At 31.5% G+C, this 23,213-nt stretch overlaps 1 protein-coding gene across 1 annotated transcript; it reads left to right on the top strand.

Annotated features, from left to right (window-relative positions):
• Positions 1–968: 968 nt before the first annotated feature.
• On the top strand, positions 969–14,711 carry LOC143056563 (uncharacterized). Its single transcript, XM_076229665.1, has 8 exons — positions 969–1,029; positions 3,612–3,804; positions 5,002–6,049; positions 7,675–7,967; positions 8,919–9,056; positions 10,298–10,396; positions 11,479–11,570; positions 14,031–14,711. The coding sequence occupies exons 2-8, from the start codon at positions 3,618–3,620 to the stop codon at positions 14,160–14,162; spliced, it is 1,989 nt and encodes a 662-aa protein (XP_076085780.1). The 5' UTR covers positions 969–1,029; positions 3,612–3,617; the 3' UTR covers positions 14,163–14,711.
• Positions 14,712–23,213: the final 8,502 nt, after the last annotated feature.

The raw sequence follows: 23,213 nt of genomic DNA on the forward strand, positions 1-23,213 counted from the left end.
AAGGTAAAACCATGAAAAAAAAATGTACTTCAACAATTTGTATTGTGATGGGTGGTTGGTGGGGGTTAATAAATATTGATATACATCCAGGTTTTAAGTAAATTAGCATTATTACCTGGCAGCTGTAATTAACCTATTTGTTTTTGTATAGAATAAATGACAAAATATAATTTTCATTTATATGATAAGAACATGGTCCTTGCTTTGATCAGAAAGGGTTATATTCCACATCTAATGAGAAACTATTAAGTTGAATATATATTCTAGCTGTCACGATTATTGTACCTTTATGTACTGGTGTCTTGATTTATTTGAACTTAATTGAATTGCATAAGTTCTGATTATGTCCCACTTTGATTTGCCTTAACATATCATTTTGTTTAATGCCATTAATTTAACATGACAGAGGGTACTTTATAAAAACACTGCATTCCTTATTACATCCCTACCAGAACATTTTAATATAGAATTGAGAATATGTTAAACTTTAAAGAGAGATCATTTATGCCAGAGTCAAATTTCCTATTTTAACCCGGATTTGGGTTTTTTTCTCAATCGATTTATGAATTTCGAACAGCGGTATACTACTGTTGCCTTTTATATATATTTAGATATCCTGATGAGCTTTTAATTTTGCCATTTGAAAACGCACTTTTGTATTTTTGGTATTTTCCTTTTTTCTGAGACGGTCCTTGAAAACTGTCTTGAATTCATTTTTTGATACTTTTTTTATTTAAATAATTTCGTGTATGCTTCACATCAAAAACGATATTTGCAAAAAAGGCAAGCTAAATAAAAACTTCATCAATTACTGCCTCATTATATATAAGACTGTTGCTATTTATATTAGTTGATGCAGTTGTTAGAGTGGTATAAAAAAATATTTAAATATAGACATCTGCCTAATTGAGCTATTTCGCTATATGAAGATCTCATTATCGCTTACATTTTCATTTGCTTCATTTTCCTTTTAAACTGGTAACATTGATTTCAAGTATATATCATTTTTCTCTAAAGGAAAGGACAAAGGTAAGGTTTAAAACATTGTTGTATTGTATTAGTTTTATTCAATAAACTTACAAAAAGCATTGCTTTATAAAAATAAAGAAGATGTGGTATGATTGCAAACAAGGCATTGCTTTATAAAAATAAAAAGATGTGGTATGATTGCAAACAAATTTGTGTATGTTTATGTGACGAACTGATAGTCACACATAGTTTAAACTTTTAACAAGAGATTCTATGATTTCTAAATATTAATATAGAATTATTTTGTATTCATTAAGATTGATTGTGAAAAGAGTTCAATTGGAAAAAGAATCCATCTCATTCTTCTCTATGTAACGTAAGAAACGAATTTCGGATGTTCGATCCTCTTGTTTTTGAATTTTTGCCAGATATCGGAAGCCTCTGGTTTTATCCTATAAGTTATATGGTTCGCTACTGACCCCATACGGATCCATAGAGGGTTAGTAAAATCCATAGGGGGTTAGGCCGGAGGCCGAGTCCCCTATGCATTTTATTCACCCTCTATGGATCCGTAAAGGGTCAGTAGTTAACCGTATAACGAATTTATCGGACGCTGGTCTTTTTCTGCGGCGTTTTGTTGAAAAATAAACAATGAAACACAACATTAATAGATGACGTCGCCATTAACGCGTCATGAACCCCATATGAAACTTACTAACCCCATACGGTCTCATAGGGGGTCACCACGTGACGGCATTTAACCAATCACAACGTGATAATTTATCTGTGGTCCGATAAATGTACATATAGTGGCATTAAAAAATCCCCTCTAACCCCTCTTTTGATAATTTTATTACATTTAATTTTTTTTTAAAAGCCACACATGAAAATCCTATAAACTCTTTGTTATTTTTTCATATTTTTATAAAGAAAAAAGGGTTCTAATTTTCAATGGCTTATATCTCGAACATCCTTAAACAATAAATTGTATCAAATTTCTTACAGCACAGGTCTATCCACAATTTTTTTTTTATGAAAAATGCGAATTATGAAATGTAAAATGTTATTTTAGGATTATTGATTCTTTTCAACTTAAACAGTTTAAGAAATAAAATTATTTGAATAACAGAAAGTGATGACAGGATGTAAAAAAAAGAGAGATGGACAAGACAGAAATTGTTTTGTACGACTCATCGATGAAGCTCGAATCAACAACAATGTTGAAAAACAATAAAAGCCGAAAAGTTCGAAAAAATGTTGCTTAATAGGTTTTCATGTTAGGAGTAGAGAGTTTTGAATAGTTTTCAACATTTTATGAACAGTTATTAGAAATACCTGGTTTGAAACATTTGATTTTAAAGGAAAATATATGTCTAAAAAAATGTCAACAACGTAAAATAAAAAACTTTCCGTGAGAACATGAAGAAGACTCGAAGACGAAGATTTTGAAAACAAAAACCCTCAGCAACAAAATCAAAAGGTCTACAAAAAAATAGCCAAATAGTAAAATCACAAAAATAATGAACTCCGAGGAAAATTTAAAACGGAAAGACCGTAATCAAATGGCAAAATTAAATGATAAAACACATCGAAGGAATGGAGAACAACTGTCATATTTCTAACTTGGTACATGTATTTTCAAATGTAACCATGGTGGATTGAAGCTGGTTTTATAGCGCTAATCCTTTCACTTGTATGACAGTCGCATCAAAAACAGCTTAAATTGTAATTTATTTGACAGAATTGTAACCCTTTTTTAGAACAATTATTTAAACTATCGACATGATGTCTATAGATATTATGTAAACCTTAAATGATGCCAGTACCGAAAGACTAGCTACTGAGCAAATGTTACATTTGGTATTTACAAGAAGAAATCCAAAGGAAAGACACATTGACTTAAATTGTAGCCTTTTTAGTTCTAAAACAAAATTAGGGGAGTCACAAAAAATTAGTCTGGAAGCTATAACTTACAAACACAATATAGACTTTTATTAGAAGTATGAAATATAGTATTACAATTATACAAGGATCTGCCAATCAATTTTTTCAGTCTGATAAAACCATTGCATCAATCTGTAATGACCCATTAATTACACAACTGTAAATAGAAATAGAGACCTGGGGTTGAAGTCATAAAACTTTGCTCAGTGTTTGGAGCACAAAAATCATGCTCGAAACATGAAATCCAACATTTTGATTGGTTGATTTCCCAGTACGAATACAAAAAACAAGTACAATGGTCGAAAAGTTTATGACCGTAAGGCCTGCTTCCCAAATCTTTATTAAGGATTAAATGTAAAAAAAACAAATGATGCATTAGGAAAAATGACAGAATTTTAACCGTAAATATAAGGACATAAGCTTTTGGTCAATATGTATAATGACCCATTAATAACACAACTGTAAAAAATATATAGTTCTGCTTTCCATACATTTTAGTAAATAGTAAATGTAAAACAACACATGATGCATGTCATTTTAGTCAAGATGACAGGAAATGAACCATTTCGTTATCTTCTATAAAAATATATGGGTCAATGTGCTTTTAAAAAAGAATTTAGGGATCCACAAATTGCTATTTGAACCTCTGCTCTTTTTTTCTGCTCTACATATATTTGTTATTCGTTATATTTTTACAGCTAAAAATGGCTGGTCGTAACAGAGTGATTCCTGTGGAATCGATAAAGAATCGAAAATCTCCAGGCACTAAGTTACATCGTTCTAATAGTCTTTCTTCAACGCTATCGTTATCACCTACAGAACTGAATGAAGCTATAATGGGAATGTTAACTGTTGGTAAACGACTAGAGCCCTGCAAAAGAGTATGCATAGGTATGTCATTGCTAAAGTTTAACTCCTTAAACATATATCAGTATTTATCAATCTTTTGCTTTCATTTTGTTTTTTATTTATGCGTTCACGGTGAAGTTGAATCCAGAAAAAAAGCATATCTATGTTTTAATCTTTTCTTCATAACTCAATGGTAGATATACCCTTTTTTAAATTATCTTTTAAAGGTAAAATATAAGATTGTTTTCTTGGGTTCGTAGCTGATTCAATTCCTCCTATTATACGTATGATACGCAAAATGTTTTACTATGTGCCAACATACAGTCAAGTGAATAAACACCAATTTCATCTGCTTCTTTCTTATTTAATACATGTATATGAAAACCCAACGTTACCCTTCTAAGAAAAATAGGTGAAAAAAGTAAATTAACAAAAACTACCGAACTCCGAGGAAAATTCAAAACAGAAAGTTCCTAATCAAATGCCAAAATCAAAGATCAAACATATAAAACGAATGAATAACAACTGTCATATTCCTGACTCGGTACAGACATTTTCTTATGTAGAAGGACACCGAAGGACATTCGACCTCATAAGTCGAAAATAAACTGACAAAGCCATGGCAAAAAAGAAAGAAAAATAACCATCAGTACAAAAACGCAGTAGTATATCAGTCAAGGAGTTGTAACATATTTTGAGGTGTAAAATATTAATGTGTGGATACGACTGTCTGGTTTGTTGACAAAACTGTCTATCTGCAAGATACTTCATCAAAATGCTAATATATATATAATGTAATGTGTGACAATCCAAGATGAAATTGATGAGGACAGTAAGCAATCAATTTAAAAAAAAACAGTAGGGATGATTTAAAAGTTGTCATGAATACAATGCAGACGCTTTTCTGCGATGTTAATGGAGTATCCAAAATAGAGGAATGTCCTAACAACTCTACTAATCAACAAATATATTTGTGTTGATCAAATTTCAGACAAAGGTTATATTTATACATTTAAAATTTAAGGAATACACTTATACGTTTTAAAAATTAATTATAGACAATAGATATACGAAGATGTGGTATGAATGTCAATGAGACAACTCTCCATCCAAGTCACAATTTGTAAAAGTAAGCCATTATATATCAAAGGACAGTCTTTAGCCCGTAGACTTAGCTTAAAACATTGTTATGTTATTAAACGTTATATCATAACCAGGCGTATGCTTTTCTAATTGTAGGCAATCCAATAACAACAGCTGGTCAAAGAAAACAACTGGCAAAGATGTTGACTGTGGTTTTATTTCCACTGGCCGTTTTAACAGCAATTACTGCAGTCGATTTCTCTAACTCTCTATCAATGTATATGAATACAGCTGAGGTGATGATGCGGATTGAATTCGGTGTAGAACTCGGAGATTTCCTCATGGCTCTCCAAAATGAACGTGATATGAGTTCGTTGTATTTAAGTAGGATTGGTTCCGATACTAAATCAGATTTATTACAAGCATACCCCCAGACAGACGAGGCTTTAGATAAATTATCATCGTGGCCAGTTAGTTCAAGCAACAAGTTAAAGGAATTCCAGTCACGTGAATGGTATATTAACTTTATAAATAGACATCGTTATGAACTAGACTCAACAAACACCAGCGTGACTGCCGAAATTAACTTTTATTCTAATCACATCGATATATTCATACGCTGGATGTATGAAGCGGTCAGCGAGCTGAACACAGGATTGATTTGGAAGACATTGGTAGGATATCAAGAACTTATAATCTCAAGTGAATATATTGGTCGAGAACGAGGCTACGGTATTTATTATTACTCGGTCGGTTCATTCCGTGATAGATCTCATTATATCCTTTTTATTGAAAGCCAAGATACGGCTAGAGCACATTTTGAATCTGCAAGAATGTACTCAGAAACGGCATCAGACATATATCAAAAGAACCTCGACACAAACAACGACACTCTACAAGAGATCAATAAATTGAGGAACGAAATAAAAATTAATTCGTCTCTTGTACAAGAGGGTTCTACATCTGCAGCAAAATGGTGGTTTTCAAACATGAGCATTTATCGCGATGTCATGCGAAATACTCAAAGACTACTGACATCAAAAATAAATAGATTACTTGAACAGAATGCAGCCCTTGATATGACAAACATGATTATTGCAGCAGCCATCTTTTTGGGAATAATAATGGTCAGTCCAACCATTACTTTCTCGGTATACAAGCTGACGTCTAATATTCAGAAATACTCATTGCAGATTGCAAGGAAGTAAGTAACATTATAAATATAAATAAGTTTAAAGACTTTTTTATATGCCGATGACTGTTCGTACAATGTAGATTTAGTATTTGATACAACAATGATATTTGTAGTTGGGGGTTGAAATCCATAAAAAATGCGACTTTCTCACGTTAAATGTTTAAGTCTTGAACATTGACAATTCTTGTCGTGTGACATGGCTTAATATTTGTTGTTATTTGTAACAGTTGGTGGGGGTAATTTATCTTCGGTTGATTAATTCATGTACATCGGTTTAAAAATAAACTCATGTCGATTCGGAAGAACCGACTACTGAGTTAGAGCGTTATACAAATGAAAATAACTATGTCAGACAAGTTACGTCCCCCAAAACATTTATTGACATTTGTCTGTATTGAGCATATATCGTTTTTTTCTCAATTGCATACAACCATATTAAAACTTATGCGACTCTTGGGATTCAACAGTTATACAATTAAGAATCCTTGTACCATACAGCTTTAAACACGATAAACGCAGCTTTACGAATTTCCAAAATATTGTAGCATCATATGGCAATAATTATTTTAAAAACAAGCTTCCAATGAAAATCTGGAGTCTAGCTGATATTCATAACTTATATAACAAAATGAAATATGACATCATAGTCTTTGTCAAGAAAACATTTTACGGAATTATGACTAATGTGATGCAAAAATACGTTGGGTCTGTCTTTACGTATTTGTGACTTTCGGTTGAGGAATCGTTTAAGTATTACCTAAGTTAGATGAGAAGACAATAATATGAAACTTACTTGACAAGAACGTTTAGCCTGTTCAAAAAGGGGGAGAAGACAACGCATCGGAAATCTGACATCATAAGTTTAAGGAAATCATCAAAACTCGCAACATCACTTTAGAGGACAGCAAATTTTATCTGTTTGCAAACTACCTACAGTATGTTCAGCTATAAAAAAGGCCGACATGGCAAATGCGAAAGATTCCCAACGCGTTTATGACAGGGCTACTTGTTTATAGTTACCTCAGATCTAGAAATGTCAAAAGACTAAACATTGACAAGTGCAAAAACAATCTAGAAAATACCATTTTTATTCATAATTACATAAGACATAAATAAATAAAAGTTCAGATATTTCATTAGCAGGACAAATGCACTAGTTAAGAGTTATATGTGTAGTAAACATATTAACATTATTGTCTCTACTGACCAATACAGAACAGCATTACTAAATCTTCAAATTGAAACATGTTATAAAATCAACAAATAACATTGTTATATTATAGTTCGTTTCTGTGTGTGTTACAATTTAACGTTGCGTCGTTTGTTTTCTCTTATTTTTTTTAGTGTAAATTGACATTGCGATAAGACGTGTCACGGTACTTGTCTATCCCAAATTCATGTATTTGGTTTTGATGTTATATTTGTTATTCTCGTGGGATTTTGTCTGATGCTTTGTCCGTTTCTGTGTGTGTTACATTGTAGTGTTGTGTCGTTGTTCTCCTCTTATATTTAATGCGCTTCCCTCAGTTTTAGTTTGTTACCCCGATTTTGTTTTTTGTCCATGGATTTATGAGTTTGAACAACAGTATACTACTGTTGCCTTTCTTTATAAAAAAGCATTATTTTATTTCTAGGACTAAAGCATTGAACAAGGAGAAAAAACAGAGTGAAGAGATTCTGTTCCAGATGTTACCTAAGTCTGTTGCACAGCACCTGAAAGAAAACCATAGCGTTAATGCCGAACAATTCCAAGAATGCACCATTCTACAGAGTGATATGGTTGGCTTTACCAAATTGTCGTCCAATAGTTCGCCATTACAAGTGACTGAAATGTTGAATATCCTCTTTTCCTGCTTTGATAACAGAATTAATTTGTATGATGTGTACAAAGTAGAGACGGTAGGAGACGGCTATTTGGTTGTATCAGGTAATGCTTTCAAAAAAATCATGTTAGCGTGAAAAAAGTAAAATGCCAAAAATAAGGAACTCCGATGGAAATTCTCAAAGCCGTGTTTTCCTAATTAAGCTTTAAATATTTAGTCAGAAAATGCTATACATTCTTGAAACTCCATTCACGACTTTAGTTACTTTTAATTTTGTTCATTTGCTCATACATATAATCATATTGTAAATTTGTTGGTCTAATTTTTAGTAATCTATATGACTATTGTTTAAATAGCTTTGTTTTAATCATAAGAAATCATATTAAATAACAAAATTTCAAACTTGTTACTCCCTTTAAAGGTATCTTTTGGTCGTGTTCCTCTTCGCCTACTCAACTACTTAAATAGCAGTGGCTGATATATGGGCTTTTCTGGTAAAGGTAGATAATAAAACGTTTCTGAGGCAACCAATTAAAGAGATTTTATCAACAAAATGTAAAAGGAACAGAAAGCTCAAAATTAGCTACAAAAGTTCAAGCATATACATTGTAGTCTGACTTCGTTTATAATTCGCGTGATTCGCATTAATTATTCCTTCTTTTTATTCAAATACCTTGCCATATTTCAAAGGACCATGATGAAATACGATCTTTATATGTTAGCAAATGAAATAACTGCCTAAATCTCTATGGCCTCTTTTGGTTATCATGTAAACCAGTCTGAGTTGACTAATTTTGCTATCCAAGCAAAACTTTGCTGTACGGACTTACTTAGCTCATTGTTGAAGGCCGTACGGTGAACTATAGTTGTTTATTTCGGTGTCATTTGGATTCTTGTTGAGAGTTGTCTCATTGGCAATCATACCACACCTTCAAAAGATCATACTAAAACAGATTCTCACCAGTGGCAATCGCCGCCGGCGTATTGATCATGCAAAATATACAATGCTTTTATTATTGATTTATCTTCACTATTAATTTACTCGATGATTGTAGGTGTGCCTAGAAGAAACCGCCACAGACACGCGTCTGAAATTGCAACTCTATCGTTGGATTTATTGCATCACGTGACCAGACTTGAACTTCCTCAATTTCCTGGCGAGAAGTTCAAAATAAGAGTCGGCTGTCATTCAGGTAACGATTAAAATCAGATAACGATTAACCTTGCCTTTATAATATGCAAGAATATGAAGAAGAGTGCAAAATATTTTTTATAGATGTCGGTTTCATCATTATCTATTTATCATGTGATACTTCTAACACACCTTAAAGCTAAAGTTCCAAGCAAGAACTGAATCTCATTAATTCAGCAATCCTCCAGGAAAGTCCGGAGAGACGACAACCTTGCTTTTCGCTATTCGTTCGCCGTTGCAGACGTCCCAGAAGTCAATTGTTCAAGCATCACAATTTCTGGATTCATAATAGCAATAAGGTCTTTACTAAGTATTTATGGTCATATAGTTATATCTTAAATCTTGGGTTATTAAGATTGAGTATATATTATGATAATGTCTTTTCAAACAGGGATTTTCTACTTTAAAAATACGGAGTTAGTGTTCTGTTTATAAGTTTATTGATATTTTGGTAATTTTTATACTATTGATACTCTGTATTGGGTAAATGAGGTGATGAATCTAATTTGTTTAGGAATGGTCGAATGGTCAACAATAATTCATCGCTCAAAGTGAAAAATTATCTATTTTAACATAACAGATCATAACAACTAATTTCAACAGTAAAAACAAATAACAAAACATTGTTCAATTTGAAACAGGGATGTACGAGTTGCCCTACGCTTCAGACTCGACATTCACTAAACATGCATGCTGAAATTGACATGGTTAGTTTTGTTATACAATCATACACATTCAAGTTTTTGTATCGATAGTTGTCATCGTAGAAAAGACTGCTGTTTATTTGTGCATGTTGTGTATGTTATCAGAAAATTGGTGAGATTATTATTGCTCTAAAGAAATGTTGGAAAAGAAACAAAACGTATACAAGAAATCGTTAATTCACAATTGATACGTCGTTGGAATGCGATTGCAATACACATTCTGAGGTCACGCCGGTTCATACAATACTCAGTCCGACAGTGGGCGGAGCTTTAAAGCGATATCTGTATAGTATACAGATACAGCATAGCGATATCTGTAGGGCTATATCTGTATAGTAGAACACCCAATTGCAGGATAAATTATTTTATCCTAAAAACATATTAATCGTGAAAAACATTGTATATTTATTTTTTGGGGCGATCAAAGGTAACGTAATTCATCTACTCCTCCTAGATCCGCCACTGCACTTGAATGAATATGTTTAGCATATATTGTCATCATTAAACCTCAAACCGTATGCATATATTTACTTTATAGGTCCTGTTGTAGCAGGAGTCGTTGGGAATAAGAATCCTAGGTATTGTTTGTTTGGATCAACAGTACGTGTTGCTGCTATAATGGAATCATCAGCTGAAGGTATATATACTTACAAACTTAAAAAAAATGTTTTAATTAACTATGTGTTCTACATCACGAAACTATCGATTCAAACTACATGTAAAAAAGAAGATGTGGTAGGATTACCAATTAAACAACTCTATATAGATATAGGATGATGTAGTATAAATGCTAATAAGACAACTTTCCGTCCAAGTCACAATTTGTAAAAGTAAACCATTATATGTCAAAGTACTGTCTTCAATATGTTTATTTTGGTTTCGCGTACATCCCACTCTGATTAAAACATACATTAGGTGTCCGTATTTTGCCTACACATAGTTCTATGTTTATTTTGATTTAGGTAAAGTTTCAAACAAGTTCTCGCATATCGCAATTTGATTAAGGTACAGATTAGTTTTCTGTACTTTGCATCCACATAATTTTTAGAGGCGTGTTTGGGGACGACAAAATCAGAGCATCCCGAAATAGAAGCCAGAAAGTAGAATGGAGTGTTTTCAGATCACTGTAAGCAAAGAGTGTGTGCACTGTGGACAAATATTCACAATATCAATCACTACGTTCTGTGTGAAATTGTTTCTTCTTTAGTGCATACATGTACTATCAGTCCGGTCGAACTTGTTATATTCAATGCTCAATACCTAAAATATTTTGAAAACACATTCATTCGTTAAATTCATTCATACCTTTATAGATATAGGAAGATGTGGTGTGAGTGCCAATGAGACAACTCTCCATCCAAATAACAATTTATAAAAGTAAACCATTATAGGTCAATGTACGACCTTCAACACGGAGCCTTGGCTCACACCGAACAACAAGCTATAAAGGGCCTCAAAATTACTAGTGTAAAACCATTCAAACGAGAAAATCAACGGTCTAATCTACACGTATAAATTACATAAACAAACGACAACTACTGTACATCAGATTCCTGACAGGTGCAAACATTTGCAGCGGGATTAACGTTTTAATAGTACCAAACCTTATCCCTTTTTCTGAAACAATCGCATAACATCACAACATAGAAAAAAACACACGATAAAATATCAATTGGCAGGTTTAACTCAATCAAAAAACATAAATTATGCATATTTTAGTTAATAAGATCCAAATCAGCCAGTCTACATTTACATTGCTGCATGAAATGGGTGGATTTGAGATGAGACCGAGAGATGTTTCTAAAGTTACGGTAAGATTTTACCTTGTATTGGACGGATAATTTTAGTTATCGCTATTTTACGAAATTTTTCTTTGAACTTACTGACTAAAAATTCCCTTTCTCTAATGTCTGTGCTGTTTTCACACTTCTTGAGCAGTGCGAGAAAAATATTTCTCCTCACTAGTAAAAAATCTGTTATCGGCAAATGATTGGTCGAAATTTAATTGTGACGTTATATTTTCTTGGGTTTTTTTTCAAAATTTTCCTATTTTGACGTCATGAAAAAAATCGGCTATGCCTGTTGACGTCACATAAAAATACACTACTTTCACCAAATCTTTAAAAAAAAAAAAAAAAAAGGATAAAAATCATAAAAGAAACAGATTCCACCACTATAACTCGAGTTTTACGATATGTCTCCACTCTCAACAGTTAAATTTTATTTCGTTAAAAAGATCTGCAAGCTTACGCTTAAAATATCAAAAGTTAACTGTCTCGAGTGGAGAAATATCGTAATACACTTGTTGCAGTTGTGGAATCTATATTTCTCAGCAAAGTAGAATAATATGAAAAATTATCGCTAGAAACAAAGACACACGTTGCGTTGTCAAGGAAATTAATAACGTAGTCATGGTAAAATAGCGATAAACAGATTATCATTGGTCATCTCATACGTACCGGCTCAAGCGAGAAAGTCCAACAATAAACTATAAATACATCACTTGCAAACATGATCATGAAGAATGCTAAAAAAATTGCATGGTTAGATAGTAACAATACTATTACCATTCCATTCGTCGCTTTATGCCTTAAAAATTGAATAATTCATATATGATTTACATATTAGGTAATACGTTGATATGATTGGTCGAGAAGACTTTCGGTAGTTGATCTCGACGTTGGTTATTTAAGAAATAATTCATGGGGGCGTGAATATATCGTGATTTTACCACGGGTTGGCCCTTTATGACAAATATTTTACCCTGAGTGATAGCGAGGGGCAAAATATCGGCATAAAGGGACAACCCGTGGTAAAATCTAGATATATACAAGCCCCCATGAATTATTTCAATTCTAATAGGACAAATACGGTAATTCTTTTGGATCGAAGCGCTCTAGGTGGAGGCTGATATTTGCCGTTCCCATAAATAAACACACTATTCAATTGGTGTAAAAGAACGGAACAAACTGAATTAGTGACAGGCTTAAACTATTTACAATAATGTATTTAGATAGTTTTGGATGAATTTAATGATAATTAACATAAATGTCTTGTATGTTTAAAAAAAAATGGCTTATATCACATTTTGCATCGTTTGTTTACGTTTTCTTGTTGTGATGATTTTCTCGTAAAATGCTTATATTCTGACGTCGTTGTTCTATGACGTCGGGTAGCTCATTCATTAAAATACATATGGCGTGGGAGTACAATAGGAACAGCCCTAACAATATATTCATAATTATTTTACCACGGGTGTGTACTCAAAGCGTTTGAAGGACGTCATGTTTGAATTTTCGATAGACGACATGACCGAAAATCTTTTCGTAACCAAAGTAAACAAGATGGCGGCGATAATAACACAGACGTTAACAAAATTTATTTCATTGCACTTTAATTGTTAAATAAGATAACAAAAACAAAAAGATTTGTTTGCATGATAATAAGAATGTTTGTAGTTTATTTTTATCAAATTGCAAATTTCAAGGAGTACATATCTTTGCGTAAGCCAACAAACAAATTCATGCGCCAGTCCTATTCAATGACACAAATATACAACTTACGTGGGATAGAGGTAAAGAGTGTGGAAACATATTTTCCCTATTTCCAATTTTAAAGAATAATAAGGATTAAACGCCTTTTTAAAGGAATTCCTTTAAAAAGGCGTTTAATCCTATAATTATGGCTTTTCATTCGAGAACTACAAACTGCTGTAACTGTACCAACAAGATTTCTATCCTTGAAGAATTTCTTATTTTTATGTTCCATGTATGGGGATTATTTTTTTCGGCCTGTGCGTCTGTCCCGCTTCAGGTTAAAGTTTAACTTCAATTAGCTAGAAACTTAGTACACAAGTTCCCTATGATATGATCTTTCTAATTGATATGCCAATTTTACGGTCTACTGAACATAGAAAATGATAGTTTGAGTGGGGCTTCCTTGTTCTAAGGACACATTATTGTTTCAAAGGTAATCGGCAATTTACAAATGATTTTTTTTTAAAGTAAACCTGAAATCCGATGGTTCAAAACAGCATTTGATTATATAATACATGACATTTCGGTATGGGCTGTGTTCATTGTTGAAGGCCGTACGGTGACCTATGGTTGTTAATTTTTGTTTTATTTGGTCTCTTGTGGAGAGTTGTCTCATTGACATTCATACTATGATGGAATAATGATAATTATATAATTTTACACATAAAGCATGATTTAAAAGGCAATATTTCATTCGTTTTCAGTGTTAAGATCAAGGTAATTTGTTTGTTTCAGGTTGGAGTTGAACTTAGGAAGCACGGTTCCTCTGAAAGGACATTCTGGTTACTAAAGAAGGAACTCATCGAATGGGAAGAAGAATTCTGCTCATCCCCATCCGATGGGGCATCATTGGGGAGTTCTTTGTGATACTCAAAATATGTGCATTCAAAACTGATGATTGTACCTATATAGTACTTGTAATCATTTGTAACATTGAAAACGACATCTATTTTAAAATACAATTATTCTCACAATAACTACAGCTATCGTCTCATTGTAAATGGGTGAATACTTAATATATTTTTTTAACATAAGATAGAAAAGAGGGATATGGTGTTTAAATTCATTACAACAACCCCTACAAGACCTTGACAAAGGGTTGCATCGCATTGACTGTTAAACTGGATTTTGGTACACTTCAGTTCACCATTTGATAAACTAACTAAAAGTTTAATGTGGAATAAGATATGATATGATTGCCAGAGACCGAATGCTGTAGATGTAGCAACTGTAGAAATGGTCGGTGATTTCACCTCGACTAGTTCATGACATTTTCTTTTTTATTATCAAAGTTAGGCAGAAACTTTCTAAATAATCATCTAGTAGGAGGCAAAAATGATGGAAAGCCAAAGATTTTAAAAAAATTTACGTTTAACTTTCAGTTTCTATACATGGTCAAATCGAGAAAACCTCGAAAACCTCGAACTAAAAAAAAAATGTACACTGATTGGAGGATAAAAAAGATATGATAAAATAGTTGTTGCATTTCACCATGTTTAATATGATGTTGTATTGTTTCTGTAGTATCGATTCTTCTTATCAAGAAGGTTTGTGTGTTTGATTGTTATACAATTATAATTTGTTTGTGATACAAATAAAGTGATTCGTTTTTAATGCTCTTTAAGATTTATATTGACTTTTACAAGTTCATACGCGAAAATGTACGAAAAACCAAAAAACGAACTTCGTACTCTTGAGATTGAAACTACGTTCCAAAAATGTCTTGAATAACAAGACATTGTTTTATCTTTGGACTAGATGATATACTAAATGTGTTCGGTATATCAGTGTGTTTGTGTGTGTCTGTATGAAAAAATGAATGTTCACCTTTTAATTTGAGACAGTCTTACAATGTATTTCTGCCATTTGGGCATTACAGGGTTTTCACTATTTTCTACTTGTAAAAACTTTTAATACATAAACTGCAAATTTATAGCCATCACTCAGTGAGATTAACCTTCAAGCTTTTGAGACAACAACTGTACGAGCGCCCTCATTGTGCCCTGTAAAGAGCATTCTTTATGTTAGAAATATATTTCATTGAATTAAATATACCTACCGCATTTTTCTAAAAGGAAATCAAATGGCATCTTTAGGACACCTTTTAGACTCAGTCAGTATTTGGGCGACATAAAGCTAGACACTGATCAATTATTAAGTTTAATATGACGTTTATCTCACACTTCATTTGTCATAGAATGTAGAGGTCTACACAAGGAATTGAGCTATGAAAATGTAATAAACGTCATAAGGCATGGTCACCCTGTATCATGACGTCAGAATAAGAAAATCAGTGAAAAGCAACAAAATGTGACTTCATTCACAAATTTTGACCAATGAAAAACTGAGATCAAACGAACCACATGTTGAGTAAAAAAAAATATATACCATCACATTAGTTAACTTCTTTCATTTTTTAGCCAGGCGTTGTCAGTTTATCTTCGATTAATGCGGTTGACTGTCCCTTTGATATCTTTCGTCCCTCTTTTATAGCATTCACTAGGTACATACGTATAGTGACTAGATGTATTATTAACTCAATTTATATGTCAATTTTTTTTTTTTTTTTTTTTTTGTCAAACGTATTTCTATTTTTATTTTTGTGTATTGTCTATTGCAGTTGTGTGATAAAAAAAATCAATGTACTGATTATGCCTGTAATGGGTCTACAATTGGAAATAAAATATATCTTATCTTCCTACATTTTTACAGATAGCACTAGGAACATTCTTACTTTAATACTTTACATTCGTATATAATATTATCACTTTCTAAAGTTGATTTTCGGTAGCTGACACAGGATTAATAATATAAATACTTCTATAAATAGCGCGATAGCGGTGAATGTCAATTCTGTTTTTCCATACACTTACATATCATCGTGTAATGATATCTTAAAATATCCACATTCTATTAAAATTAGAACATTCTTAGTCTAGAAATCTTAAATCTAGATATGAATGTACTAACGTTTTGTCACATGCAAGTTGCGTTAAAATTAGATTCTTTTTGTTTTCTAAATAAAGATATTATGTTATATTTAGCAAATATGTTTTTAAAATAGTCTTTTTAAAAATATAGCTGCTAATAACCAATAAACAGATCCTGAACGTGTGACAACAATGGTAAACTGTTACGATAAGAAATACGCATGAAGGATTTTTTTTATCAACAATGATCAAGGTAAATGCAAAAAACAATATCTAAATAATATAAGAGGTAGTTTTACACAGTTTAAAAACTAGTACTGTTTAAGGGAAAACGGTAGTATTTAATTTTCCCAGCATTAGGTTGGCCTTTTGTGTACCCAAGGCAGGTGAAGGAAGTCAAATTAGGAGCGCTGTGATTGGATGTAAGGGTACAATATATTTTTTATTTATCTATGAATAACTGCAGTGTGTATATTTACAATATAAATTTTAAAACCTATTGAAATATTTTCTAGAGAATTATTCGAAAAGACTTGCAAAATTTCATAAATTTGGTGCAAAATGACGGTGAGCATGGATAACATAAACAAGCTCCGTTGGAAGTTGGTCATGATACTATTTGGCTTAAATTTTTAAAACAGAGTTATAAAGTACTAACACAACATATAACTGTTTTATCCAGGTTTTTATCTTAAAAAGTGATAAATTTAGAAAATGTTAACATTGTCGCCTATGGCAGAATAAATAGTACCGTTTTCCCTATACTGAAGATAGCAAGGGAAATCAAAGTCACTCAAACTTCAATTCTTTTATACTATTTTGAAGCTTTTGATAAGCACATTTGATTTTTATCACAAAGAATAGAAATTTTTCACTGAGAACAATACTGTGTTGAGAAAAGTGCTGAGTCATCATGATAGGTCAAATTGATTGGTAATGATATAAAACTTTATTCTAGGATGTCAATATTAACTATATTGTGTAAAATACACCATATTATAGTTCTTTTGTATTTGATTTCACCTTTCGCAATGATTTTTTCAGTTGGAAACACCAGAATTTAAGTCGTGACAAATATTTTTTACTGAAATGTTTGCCTTTTTTGCTGCGTAATTTCCTAAATGTATAACTTGGGTATTTCTGTAAACATAATCTATTAAAATGGGAAATTGTCTGGTTTAGTTTGTACTGTTTATGGAATTAGGCAATATTTGGTCACATTGAAAGCATTTTCAGTGTTAGAATTGTTCATCTAAGAAAAAAAGAGGCCCACTTGAGGCTAAATTTACATAGAATTTATACTCTCCTGTGTAAAGAATTGTTCACATTCTTGATAATGCATGCAGCAAATATTTCAAAAGTGCTTCATTTTGTAGTTTCTCTCTTTTATTATATCAGACATAAATAATTTTTCATTTCCTACTGTTTGAAAGGACTTTTGTTGGAAATTAATACTCCCAAGGGACATAATTCAGCTTTTTCATTGATTAATACAGGCAACAAAGGCAACTTTACAGCTGAGTAGTTTGCATCTTTAATGTTTAAAGTGTCTAATATCTTTGTTTTTATCATCTCAAGACAGAATAATAGATTTTATAACAAGCTCTAAAATTTTTAACCACAATATGGCATATACTAAAGCATGGAATGGAGATTAGTATGAAAAATCTTGAATTTGTGCATTTCTTGTAAATTTTTGATAAAATGAATACAAATTGAATGGAACTGTCCATTTTATCTGTTTAAATGGAACTATTTATCATTCTTTTTAAATAAGATAAGATATGATTGGATACAGGTTGTTTATTAAGGCTTTTCTGAAAGAAGTAGAGAATGAGGTAAACCAGCATGTAGGGGTGGGACATAAAATGATCTATGTTTCTTTAAGTACTGGGGACATACAAGTATTTATTATAGCCAAGGTTTTCACAATAGCCCAGTGTTGCATTAATAATGTCATAAGAATTCTTTATATCTTTATGTCACAGTATAGGGAAAACGGTAGTATTTAATTTTCCCAGCATTAGGTTGGCCTTTTGTGTACCCAAGGCAGGTGAAGGAAGTCAAATTAGGAGCGCTGTGATTGGATGTAAGGGTACAATATATTTTTTATTTATCTATGAATAACTGCAGTGTGTATATTTACAATATAAATTTTAAAACCTATTGAAATATTTTCTAGAGAATTATTCGAAAAGACTTGCAAAATTTCATAAATTTGGTGCAAAATGACGGTGAGCATGGATAACATAAACAAGCTCCGTTGGAAGTTGGTCATGATACTATTTGGCTTAAATTTTTAAAACAGAGTTATAAAGTACTAACACAACATATAACTGTTTTATCCAGGTTTTTATCTTAAAAAGTGATAAATTTAGAAAATGTTAACATTGTCGCCTATGGCAGAATAAATAGTACCGTTTTCCCTATACTGAAGATAGCAAGGGAAATCAAAGTCACTCAAACTTCAATTCTTTTATACTATTTTGAAGCTTTTGATAAGCACATTTGATTTTTATCACAAAGAATAGAAATTTTTCACTGAGAACAATACTGTGTTGAGAAAAGTGCTGAGTCATCATGATAGGTCAAATTGATTGGTAATGATATAAAACTTTATTCTAGGATGTCAATATTAACTATATTGTGTAAAATACACCATATTATAGTTCTTTTGTATTTGATTTCACCTTTCGCAATGATTTTTTCAGTTGGAAACACCAGAATTTAAGTCGTGACAAATATTTTTTACTGAAATGTTTGCCTTTTTTGCTGCGTAATTTCCTAAATGTATAACTTGGGTATTTCTGTAAACATAATCTATTAAAATGGGAAATTGTCTGGTTTAGTTTGTACTGTTTATGGAATTAGGCAATATTTGGTCACATTGAAAGCATTTTCAGTGTTAGAATTGTTCATCTAAGAAAAAAAGAGGCCCACTTGAGGCTAAATTTACATAGAATTTATACTCTCCTGTGTAAAGAATTGTTCACATTCTTGATAATGCATGCAGCAAATATTTCAAAAGTGCTTCATTTTGTAGTTTCTCTCTTTTATTATATCAGACATAAATAATTTTTCATTTCCTACTGTTTGAAAGGACTTTTGTTGGAAATTAATACTCCCAAGGGACATAATTCAGCTTTTTCATTGATTAATACAGGCAACAAAGGCAACTTTACAGCTGAGTAGTTTGCATCTTTAATGTTTAAAGTGTCTAATATCTTTGTTTTTATCATCTCAAGACAGAATAATAGATTTTATAACAAGCTCTAAAATTTTTAACCACAATATGGCATATACTAAAGCATGGAATGGAGATTAGTATGAAAAATCTTGAATTTGTGCATTTCTTGTAAATTTTTGATAAAATGAATACAAATTGAATGGAACTGTCCATTTTATCTGTTTAAATGGAACTATTTATCATTCTTTTTAAATAAGATAAGATATGATTGGATACAGGTTGTTTATTAAGGCTTTTCTGAAAGAAGTAGAGAATGAGGTAAACCAGCATGTAGGGGTGGGACATAAAATGATCTATGTTTCTTTAAGTACTGGGGACATACAAGTATTTATTATAGCCAAGGTTTTCACAATAGCCCAGTGTTGCATTAATAATGTCATAAGAATTCTTTATATCTTTATGTCACAGTATACTGAAGATAGCAAGGGAAATCAAAGTCACTCAAACTTCAATTCTTTTATACTATTTTGAAGCTTTTGATAAGCACATTTGATTTTTATCACAAAGAATAGAAATTTTTCACTGAGAACAATACTGTGTTGAGAAAAGTGCTGAGTCATCATGATAGGTCAAATTGATTGGTAATGATATAAAACTTTATTCTAGGATGTCAATATTAACTATATTGTGTAAAATACACCATATTATAGTTCTTTTGTATTTGATTTCACCTTTCGCAATGATTTTTTCAGTTGGAAACACCAGAATTTAAGTCGTGACAAATATTTTTTACTGAAATGTTTGCCTTTTTTGCTGCGTAATTTCCTAAATGTATAACTTGGGTATTTCTGTAAACATAATCTATTAAAATGGGAAATTGTCTGGTTTAGTTTGTACTGTTTATGGAATTAGGCAATATTTGGTCACATTGAAAGCATTTTCAGTGTTAGAATTGTTCATCTAAGAAAAAAAGAGGCCCACTTGAGGCTAAATTTACATAGAATTTATACTCTCCTGTGTAAAGAATTGTTCACATTCTTGATAATGCATGCAGCAAATATTTCAAAAGTGCTTCATTTTGTAGTTTCTCTCTTTTATTATATCAGACATAAATAATTTTTCATTTCCTACTGTTTGAAAGGACTTTTGTTGGAAATTAATACTCCCAAGGGACATAATTCAGCTTTTTCATTGATTAATACAGGCAACAAAGGCAACTTTACAGCTGAGTAGTTTGCATCTTTAATGTTTAAAGTGTCTAATATCTTTGTTTTTATCATCTCAAGACAGAATAATAGATTTTATAACAAGCTCTAAAATTTTTAACCACAATATGGCATATACTAAAGCATGGAATGGAGATTAGTATGAAAAATCTTGAATTTGTGCATTTCTTGTAAATTTTTGATAAAATGAATACAAATTGAATGGAACTGTCCATTTTATCCGTTTAAATGGAACTATTTATCATTCTTTTTAAATAAGATAAGATATGATTGGATACAGGTTGTTTATTAAGGCTTTTCTGAAAGAAGTAGAGAATGAGGTAAACCAGCATGTAGGGGTGGGACATAAAATGATCTATGTTTCTTTAAGTACTGGGGACATACAAGTATTTATTATAGCCAAGGTTTTCACAATAGCCCAGTGTTGCATTAATAATGTCATAAGAATTCTTTATATCTTTATGTCACAGTATAGGGAAAACGGTAGTATTTAATTTTCCCAGCATTAGGTTGGCCTTTTGTGTACCCAAGGCAGGTGAAGGAAGTCAAATTAGGAGCGCTGTGATTGGATGTAAGGGTACAATATATTTTTTATTTATCTATGAATAACTGCAGTGTGTATATTTACAATATAAATTTTAAAACCTATTGAAATATTTTCTAGAGAATTATTCAAAAAGACTTGCAAAATTTCATAAATTTGGTGCAAAATGACGGTGAGCATGGATTAACATAAACAAGCTCCGTTGGAAGTTGGTCATGATACTATTTGGCTTAAATTTTTAAAACAGAGTTATAAAGTACTAACACAACATATAACTGTTTTATCCAGGTTTTTATCTTAAAAAGTGATAAATTTAGAAAATGTTAACATTGTCGCCTATGGCAGAATAAATAGTACCGTTTTCCCTATACTGAAGATAGCAAGGGAAATCAAAGTCACTCAAACTTCAATTCTTTTATACTATTTTGAAGCTTTTGATAAGCACATTTGATTTTTATCACAAAGAATAGAAATTTTTCACTGAGAACAATACTGTGTTGAGAAAAGTGCTGAGTCATCATGATAGGTCAAATTGATTGGTAATGATATAAAACTTTATTCTAGGATGTCAATATTAACTATATTGTGTAAAATACACCATATTATAGTTCTTTTGTATTTGATTTCACCTTTCGCAATGATTTTTTCAGTTGGAAACACCAGAATTTAAGTCGTGACAAATATTTTTTACTGAAATGTTTGCCTTTTTTGCTGCGTAATTTCCTAAATGTATAACTTGGGTATTTCTGTAAACATAATCTATTAAAATGGGAAATTGTCTGGTTTAGTTTGTACTGTTTATGGAATTAGGCAATATTTGGTCACATTGAAAGCATTTTCAGTGTTAGAATTGTTCATCTAAGAAAAAAAGAGGCCCACTTGAGGCTAAATTTACATAGAATTTATACTCTCCTGTGTAAAGAATTGTTCACATTCTTGATAATGCATGCAGCAAATATTTCAAAAGTGCTTCATTTTGTAGTTTCTCTCTTTTATTATATCAGACATAAATAATTTTTCATTTCCTACTGTTTGAAAGGACTTTTGTTGGAAATTAATACTCCCAAGGGACATAATTCAGCTTTTTCATTGATTAATACAGGCAACAAAGGCAACTTTACAGCTGAGTAGTTTGCATCTTTAATGTTTAAAGTGTCTAATATCTTTGTTTTTATCATCTCAAGACAGAATAATAGATTTTATAACAAGCTCTAAAATTTTTAACCACAATATGGCATATACTAAAGCATGGAATGGAGATTAGTATGAAAAATCTTGAATTTGTGCATTTCTTGTAAATTTTTGATAAAATGAATACAAATTGAATGGAACTGTCCATTTTATCTGTTTAAATGGAACTATTTATCATTCTTTTTAAATAAGATAAGATATGATTGGATACAGGTTGTTTATTAAGGCTTTTCTGAAAGAAGTAGAGAATGAGGTAAACCAGCATGTAGGGGTGGGACATAAAATGATCTATGTTTCTTTAAGTACTGGGGACATACAAGTATTTATTATAGCCAAGGTTTTCACAATAGCCCAGTGTTGCATTAATAATGTCATAAGAATTCTTTATATCTTTATGTCACAGTATACTGAAGATAGCAAGGGAAATCAAAGTCACTCAAACTTCAATTCTTTTATACTATTTTGAAGCTTTTGATAAGCACATTTGATTTTTATCACAAAGAATAGAAATTTTTCACTGAGAACAATACTGTGTTGAGAAAAGTGCTGAGTCATCATGATAGGTCAAATTGATTGGTAATGATATAAAACTTTATTCTAGGATGTCAATATTAACTATATTGTGTAAAATACACCATATTATAGTTCTTTTGTATTTGATTTCACCTTTCGCAATGATTTTTTCAGTTGGAAACACCAGAATTTAAGTCGTGACAAATATTTTTTACTGAAATGTTTGCCTTTTTTGCTGCGTAATTTCCTAAATGTATAACTTGGGTATTTCTGTAAACATAATCTATTAAAATGGGAAATTGTCTGGTTTAGTTTGTACTGTTTATG

This window comes from Mytilus galloprovincialis, chromosome 13 (genome assembly GCF_965363235.1).
Source record: "Mytilus galloprovincialis chromosome 13, xbMytGall1.hap1.1, whole genome shotgun sequence".
Taxonomy (NCBI): Eukaryota; Metazoa; Mollusca; class Bivalvia; order Mytilida; family Mytilidae; genus Mytilus; species Mytilus galloprovincialis.